The sequence below is a fragment of the Fukomys damarensis genome, unplaced genomic scaffold (genome assembly GCF_012274545.1).
Source record: "Fukomys damarensis isolate Sample0158 unplaced genomic scaffold, DMR_v1.0_HiC HiC_scaffold_12, whole genome shotgun sequence".
Taxonomy (NCBI): domain Eukaryota; kingdom Metazoa; phylum Chordata; class Mammalia; order Rodentia; family Bathyergidae; genus Fukomys; species Fukomys damarensis.
The window spans coordinates 33,390,876-33,399,425 of NW_022900924.1; the positions used below are offsets into that span (position 1 = coordinate 33,390,876).

At 40.8% G+C, this 8,550-nt stretch overlaps 1 protein-coding gene across 1 annotated transcript in view; it reads left to right on the plus strand.

Annotated features, from left to right (window-relative positions):
- Nucleotides 1-8,550, plus strand: part of Fndc3b (fibronectin type III domain containing 3B) — a 250,556-nt gene that overhangs the window by 176,604 nt on the left and 65,402 nt on the right. The window contains exons 9-10 of the mRNA XM_010632407.3: nt 662-800; nt 3,978-4,031. Coding sequence (XP_010630709.1) covers nt 662-800; nt 3,978-4,031 — 193 coding nt within the window. The remainder of the gene's footprint in view (nt 1-661; nt 801-3,977; nt 4,032-8,550) is intronic.

Sequence of the window (8,550 nt, forward strand, 5' to 3'; positions counted from 1 at the left end):
ATCTTTAATTTTGGCACTGTGTGCAAGAGTTAAATATTCTCATGGATAAACTATACCTACATACAGTTTTTGTTGAACCAGAGACAGATACCCTTGGCAGGACACTTTTGCCTAAGTAGGTAGTGTTCCTCATAGACAGAGGTGAAGTCTGCCCTCTGTTCTTTTCCTCTCTGCGTAGCCTGTAGACTGTGATCACCACATCACATCTCACCCTTTTCATCCAACTATTAACTCTACTTTTCACCTTTTTGTCAACTGAGAGTAGCTTGTATTTGGAGACCATTCTGGCTTAAGGTTTATTTTCTTAGAGTATTCTTTTTTTTTTTTTTTTTTTTAACTGGGGATTAAACTGAGGTCCTTGTGCTTGAGAGGCAGGCAGTGGAACCACTGAGTAAAATCCCTGGCCTCTTAGATTATTCTTCATCCAGTACATACCACCCATCTTAAAATAGGGCCAAGTGGAACACATTGAGATAAATACCCTGTAATTTCTGATCATGGCAAGATCAAGACAAGATCAGCACGTGAGAATAGCAAGTCGTGTTCTGTGTATAAGAAATTCTCTTCATCTATGGAAAGTCCTGGGGCAAAGTGAAGTTGAGAAGCTTGGTCTTCTGTGCTGAGCCCTGCTGTTGACTGCATCCCTCTGTTTTGTTCTCAGGGTATATGCCATGTACAATTCTGTGAAGGGATCCTGCTCCGAGCCTGTTAGCTTCACCACCCACAGCTGTGCACCTGAGTGTCCTTTCCCTCCTAAGCTGGCCCACAGAAGCAAAAGTTCACTAACCTTGCAATGGAAGGTGAGTAGCTCAAAGTATCAAGAATACTCTTAAGTTAATAGCACGTCAGTCTGTGGCTGTTGGAAATATTTGTTTAGCACTATTTCCATTCTGCGATGATGGTTGGATTTCTACATAGTAACTGAGATGATAATGATGACAAAAGTTGCCATTTTTATAAAAATTGGGCAAAGGAATAGGAGGTGTGATCTGCAAAACCCACTTTTAGCTCTTTTTGCAGGGGAATTTGGTAAATCTCCTGGGATTGTAAGAAATGCTTCATAAGTGACATAAATACTTAAAATGCCAATATTTCATCACTTTCTAATAGCTTAGTTCCTTTCAACAAACATTCAAGGACTTTAACATAAAGTTTTTATAAAGAAGGACTTAGTGAAAAAGTAAGTTTGTGGTTTTTTTGGCTTCTTTCAGGGATGATGCTGAAATGTTTAATATTTAAAACTGCCAAGAATGTATAGTGATCTAAAGTATAGTAAGGCTGTATTAAATTTCACTTATTAGGCCTTAGATTATTTGAGATTACTACTCCTTTTAAGCAGCTGAATTATATAGTTGCCATGAAATAAAATATACTGGCTAAAAATAACTTAGTCAAAGAGAGTGTCCTACAGTAGCTTCTTTAAAGTGCATCATTCATCTATTAATCATAGTTTGGGAGAAAAGAGCAGATTATGTTTTCAACCTCTATTGTAGTTATTTCTATATATCAATATTTTAAAATCTAGTTAAAAATATAACATAGGTACAGATAATGAAGTTTCATGGTTTGAGGGAGAGCACCAGTGTGTGAAAGAGACAAGTTGGCTGGAGAGATGAAATGAGTGTAGTGGCCCTCATGGGCTTTTGTACGTCCTGTTGTGTGGGCAGCTGTGTTCTAGATAGTGGCCAACAGCAACTATGTTATGTGGACAAAGGCAAAGTTTGAACTGGCTTAGAATCTGAACTATTTTATTTTCCTTCCTGGCTTCCAGGGATAATCCAGGTCAGTGATTTCCCATCTTTTCAGAGTTTTAACACCCAACTGGTCATTGTGGCTTAATTCCTTGGGGAATATACATCCACTTAAAAATATGCTCTATATTTAATACCTATACTTACATAAATATATTTTTCTTAAGGAAAGAATTAAAATCTATTTATTTTTAAAAATATAAGTAATCTTAAGATTATCAGAGGAACCCTGGGGTCTTATAAACCTAAAGTTGGGAATCACTGCTGATATATTCTGTGCTTAAAACCTGGATGAAATTCAGGTCTCAGGCAGACCAGCAACTTCAAAAAAGAGTTTAGTTGTGAACCAGAAATAGACTTACGTTTCACTGAGCTCTGTGCAAACATGAAAGCCCTAGAGTGAGTTAAGTTTTCATTTAAATGTCCTTAGTACAACGTTCCTTATCATTGTGCTTCAAGTGAAGGCATGAGAACCAGGGGCCATTCCCCAGCAGTGACTGACCTGGAGTCCACAGAGCCACCGAGAGCTAGATACCTGCCATCTGGCTGGATGTGGTGGTTTGCGCCTGAATTCCCAGCATTCTGAGAGACTGAGACAGGAGGACCAAGACCCAGTCTCAAAATAAAGAATTTAAAAGGGCTGGTGATACAGCTCCATGAGAGAGCCCTGAGACCAATCCCCAGTACCACCAAACAAAAAATGAAAGGAAAAAGATGACATCCTGCTAGTGCCAGGTACTACTTACATAGGAGATAAGGCAGAATAAGACCTCAAGCTAGGAATTAAAGAACTGACTGGAGTCTAGGGGCAGGGTGTCATAGATGCTTTCACTGAAAAACATGTTGTAGAGGAATTTGTAAACCATTTAAATGTAGTGTTTTTTTTTTTCATAGAAATGGTTTCTCATTTAAAATATTGTGAGTTTTTAAAGCTTTCAGTGTATTCCTATTCTGTCCTCCAGCCTAAGGCCACAAAAGCTAAAAATTGCACGTATAGCCCTCACTCACCTGAGACCTGAATTTGGGGACTTAGAAGAAAGAAAGGGGTAGGAAGGAGGGGACAGGGAGAAGAGTGTTTTCAGTCTAGCACTTACTGAGCCCCTGATGGTGTTTTATTGTTAAAATTCATTGAGTAACACTTCCTGTTTACCAAATAGTTTCTATAAAACTGGTTAGCTTAATAGGTTATTTATAGAGGTTCTTCCAGTTACTTCTCCTTTCCATTCTTGGACCAAGAGATTAGACATTGATATTAAACCACTAGCCCCAGACCACACCTGATGAAGAAATAGCCAATCCAGGGTTCAGATACAGCAGGGGGACCTGGATTCCCTTTGAGAGGATGAGATGCCCGGCAGTTCACCAAAAGCTTACTTTTCTCCAAGGAAGAGCCAGGCCCAGGTGTGGTTTTGAAACAGGAGGCAGGATCCCACTTTTCACCTCTTAGTTCCTGTCTCTGGCTGGATCTTAACCTGAGTATTCTCATAGGTCTTTCTCACTCTTTTCACCACAGTTCCTCTTATGCCACCCAGTGTTAAAACCTGTGTTTTTAGTGAAATAGATGGTGAAAGGAAATGACAGAATTTCTTTTCGCTAACAGTGGGGAGGGCTAATAGCCTCCAGTGATCAGGCTCTCATTTTCCCTTTGATTTTTAAAAAGGAAACCTTAATGCCAAAGGTGGCTTTCTAATTTTAAGCACACACACAAAAAAAATCTCTCTGGGAGAAGTTATGAAAGTACAGGCTTGGGCTGGGGATTTAGCTCAGTGCTTCCACTGCCTGCCTCTCAAGTGCAAGGTCCCGAGTTCCAGCCCCAGTACCAAAAAAAATGGTGCTTCCCACATACGCTTCCAGCAGTGCCTGTGTGTCACGGTTGTTGTTTTGTTTTGTTTTTTAACCTTTATGCTTGAATTTAAAATGCCTCCAAAAGTTTTATCTCCAGAGGAAGTGGGGTGCCGTATGGGTGTCAAGCCGAGGTGTGGGACAGTCACATTTGACTCTTTTGGGGATGACTTATCAATAGTGAGGATTTTTATGGTTGAATTGTGTGATGACATTTAGCCAGGTAAATGCAGCAGCCACTTGGTTTCTTTCTCTAAGGGGAGGTCTCAGAGCTGTGAGAGAGAGACATGTTGAAACCAACTTGGCAGCTCATAACTGTTGTCTGTGAACACCTTTCTATAGTCTGTTTTATTTAATTATTTATTTATTTATTTTTATTTATAGGCACCAATTGACAATGGTTCAAAAATCACCAACTACCTTTTAGAATGGGATGAGGTAAGCCTATTTTTACATTTGTCATCCAAAACACTTTCAGAAATAAAACCGTCTTATTTTATTTTAAAGAATACTGAATACAGAGGTGAGTCTAAGTAGAAAAGAATTTAAATCAATAGTTGCTGAATATGGAAAAGGAAGATGGATTGAAATGGTGGAACAAATTGTGCATTAATATATATTTACCTGGCTGATTTACAAGCAGTGCTACTGAAGGAAAGACCAGAAGTGGTCTGCTTGAGTCCCTAGTGCCCCACCAGCCACTTCTTTGTAGTAAAAATTGACTGCTTTTCAGTCATCTTGGCTGCCTGCATGGTTTTGATAAAACACTGTGGTTGAAAATCATTGTTTGTAAATCCTTTAGGGACTTTGATAAAAATGCTCTGGTGTTGCCCTATTGAGTGTTCTCTGCGGGAGAGTGGAGCAGCACACAGAAGTCTCCCTCTCCCCACACACAACCCCCTGTGGGTTAGACACTCCCATGACACCACCCTCTTTGCTGCCCGGTGACAGAGACGTTGAGAAGGTGAGTCGCCCTGTGCTCAAAGCCACCCAGTGCCAACTAGTGACCCAGTGCACTTCTGGCCTTGCACTATACAAATCTCAGGCAGTGAACACTGGGTGCAGGAGAATTTGTTCCTAAAAAGTGACTGAGTGTTTTGTTCCTGTAGGTCTAATTCCATTCATTCATTTGCCTTGCTTTGTTCTATCGTTCTGTGCTTGAACAAATAAGCCAAGGATTTTAAGAATAGAAAATTGGAATTTGAGGATAAGTGCAAGTTAAGTGGTCTTTGTGAAAATATTTTCGAAAAATATTTGAACCAAATGTGAAATGAAAAGTATGAAATTCTCATGATGAAATTTTGGCGTGAAAAAGGGGCTCTTCCTTGATTTCTTCAGAAGCATATTTGCTCACCTGAGTTACTTATATCTGTTCAGTTTGAATTTTAAGTTACCAAAGACAGTGATTTATTGTCTTTAGAAACCTTATGAATAGTTCAGATATACAGATTAGTGAAATCCCAGCCTTCCCTGGTACATTTTACAGATGAGATAGATTTTATTGTGAAGTGGTTTGACAGAAAATGTAGCCACCGCTATAGCTCTTACAGGTTTTTACATAAAAACAAGTGTGTTTGAAAAACTTTGACTGACCTCTAAGTACGTGATAACTCCTTCCTTCTCCTATTCCCTGAAAAGATGACTGAGAGTTTAATGAAAATCTGGTCTTGCATGCTGATTTGCTGTATTGACCTGATTTATTTTTCTCATATATTGAAGCTTTATATTATCAAGACAGAGTTTACCAGTAAAAGGGTTCAAATGTCCTTTTCATTTCAGGTGTCCTTTGAGGGAGGGAGGTTGTGTGTGTGCGTGTGCGCGCGCGCGCATGTGTGTGTGTGTGTGTGTGTGTGTGTGTGTGTGTGTGTGTGTGTGTGTTCTGTGTTTTTTGCTGCTTCTCTTCTGGGACCATGATCTTCTAAGTTACAGAAGGTCAGAACTGTTGACCCAAGGCATTGGCAATGCTGACCTGGTTGTCAGCCCTGTCCCTTAGAATGTGAAATGAAGGTCTCCTAGCACAATGCTGAGAGATAATACACCACAGCTTCTAATGAGAAGTAGATGCCAAAGCCATGCTTGATGACACTTCATGCTCAGCAAAGTGCCCTATGCACCAGTGATCACAAAATGATAGTTTGGGATCTTGTGCCTTCCCCTGGTTGGTGCCCTCCCATCTTTTCCTCTCTCCCATCTTAATTCTTTCCTGTTTTGTTTTTTTTTTCCTCCTACCGTCAAATTCCTGCTGGTGTTGGCTGTGTTGAGTTCTGCTAGGAATTCCAGGTTGACACTCACCTGCCATGAACCTTGGCCAAGCCATGGCTTCATTTATGTTCTGGGGCTCACTATTTACTGCCAGTTCTCAGATTCCCTAGGGACACACTCCTTACCCATTTGGTCTCCCTGGTAGCAGAGGATAATTGAAGGAACACCAAGATTAGGAGGTGGGAGTTCTGTTCTAAGTTTGAGGAGTTTAGCTTGTGGGCATCTTAAGCTCTCTGCTCCCCAGTTAGGTAGCTAGGAAGTGGTGGATACATTAGCCTCCCAGCTCATGCATTTATGTGTACTGCCTCAAAACAGGTTATTTACAATTGCCCTTTCTGACAAGAGAATATTTGGAATCTTTTTCACTGTTGTTTGGCCCACTCATTTATTTTAGTTAGTTCAGCATTTCTGGTGTGTACCCCTCAGTGCCCCAACATTGTACACTGTCCTATGAGGGACACATGGCAAAATAAATAATGTCCTGACTGTGATAATTGATAATGCTAATGTGTGTTTATCCTCTTGTGCTTTTTTGAACAGATTCAAATAGACAAACTCAGCCACATCCTCCTCGGATTTTTCTGTCTAGTGGCTTCTTTGCTTTCCATCATATTTTTTCCTTAGTAGTCCCACTAAAATAATAAAAACTGGTTCCTTGGGTTTTCTATCATTGAGAATACATGCAATCGTAACCACTTCATTCTTGCTTGTCCTATCATTTCATAGGAAAAGCTTCTGACAAAACAGTCTGGCAGTCTCTGTTTCTAAATTTGGAGTTAAATTGGGGATCCGTAGCTGTCTTGGGGGCAGCTCACCGAGTTAATCCTTGATCCCCCTAGTCCCAGGCCTTTGCATCAAGGAAGAAAAGCAAATAATCAGACAAGGAGAGCAGCATCTGGCCTTCAGGATGTGTGAACACAGGAGGCCCTGGCCTTCCCTCTGTAACCTGCTGGGAGTGGCTGCAGCCAGGTGCACCTGGCACCAGGAACTCTCTCCAAACTCTGCCCCAGTGGCATGCAGTGGGGTAGGAGCATAGGAGCAAGACGTTTTTCCTAGAATCACTGCCCTACTCATCTCTCCCAAGAGCCATTCTCTTCTCCTCTGTAAGGTTATATGCCCCAACCATACACCTGCAGCCTCCCTCTTGTCTGGGGGCTGAAGAAACAATCTTAGAGTATGGAAAGACTGTAGGGTATGCGGAGGAGCAGCTTCCTGCCTGAGAGGGGACGGGTCGGCTCAGAGATGGTTGTGCTTGGGAGAGCACTGTGCTCTGTCTCCTCGCTGGTCTGAGAATCTTCACTTTGAGATAAGGTTGCCTGTCTCTATGCCATCACTAATGTCTAAGTGTCCTCACTACCGATATTTTCATTACAGTATAACAGCACTGGTTGGAGTTCTAGGAAACTTGATACTATCGCTCCATTTATAGTCACCATTCCATTATGGTAATTAGGGTAAAATTGTGAGAGTGTGGTAAAATAACACAGGTCATCAAATCTAGCTTTGAAGCCTTTCAGAAAAACTGAATGAAAGAGTAACAGACTTTATTTCTGCTAAGGATGTCAGTGCTGTGCTCAGTTGACCTTCTGGGGAAGTTCCATCCTAGTTAATAGCTAATCGTATGTTTTCTCCTGAGCACCAGGGCAGGTGGGGCCCGAATAAGAAACTCAAAACAGAAATTTGTTACAGTGCAGGGGGTGAGCTGATAACATCTTCTCATTCAAGTTCATTATCCTTCAATTCATATCACCGTTACATAGAATTCACTTGAAAGTTACTCATGATAGTTCTCTAAAGAGTTAGCTTCCTTTTCTAACCATTAATAACTAACTACATAACCATAATTTTGAAACCAATGTAGTGTAACCCATTTTGAAGTGATAATGTACAACCAAAAATGGAGCATGCAGGTATTGCTGGCTTCTCCTGTGTGCTATCAGTTTCATTTCACCTGCCCCAGATCAGTTTGCATTACTTGAAAAGGTGTGGCCTTCCCTAACCAAGATGACACAGGAATCTTTATGCCACATGACAGTGTGCAACTCCTCAGCTCTGTAGCCACTGATTTCTCCATCAGACAATTCCCTGAAAGACTGAAGGTCTTTTTTTTTTTTTTTTTTGTACCAGGGATTGAACTCGACCTTATGCTTGCAAGGCAGGTGGCAGAAACACTGAGCTAAATCCTTGGCCCTGAAGGTCATTTTTAAGGCACTGTTTTCCTTACCTTTTGGTTGTGTCATCACTGCATTTTAATTTCTTTCTGATCACAGTGGATCCCCACCCTATGTTTGCATTTTAATCTATAAGTAATTATCATTCTAGCAGAGAACAGATTTGAAATTTCTTGAGGGTTTATTTCTGCAACATTTAAGTATTGTATCTTTTTTAAAAATCCTCTTAGAAAAATCTTAGCATTTAAGAAAAAACAACAGTAAAGCAATGCTTAGATGCTATCTTTCTCGAGGTGGAAGTTCTTTTCTCATAACGAGAGAGTTGGTGGGAGGAGAGAGTAGGTGGCACTCCCTGCCCTGGGTACCCCTTGCCATAGTCCTTTTGACTGCCCTTGTCAAAAGGCAAGGCATCCTTCCCTGTTAAATTGTTGGCCCCCAGCATTGCTGCTCTGCTTGATGACATGTCAGTATCTAGTAGTAGAGGTGGTGGGTTTTTTTTTTTTTTTTTTTTTTTTAAAAAAACC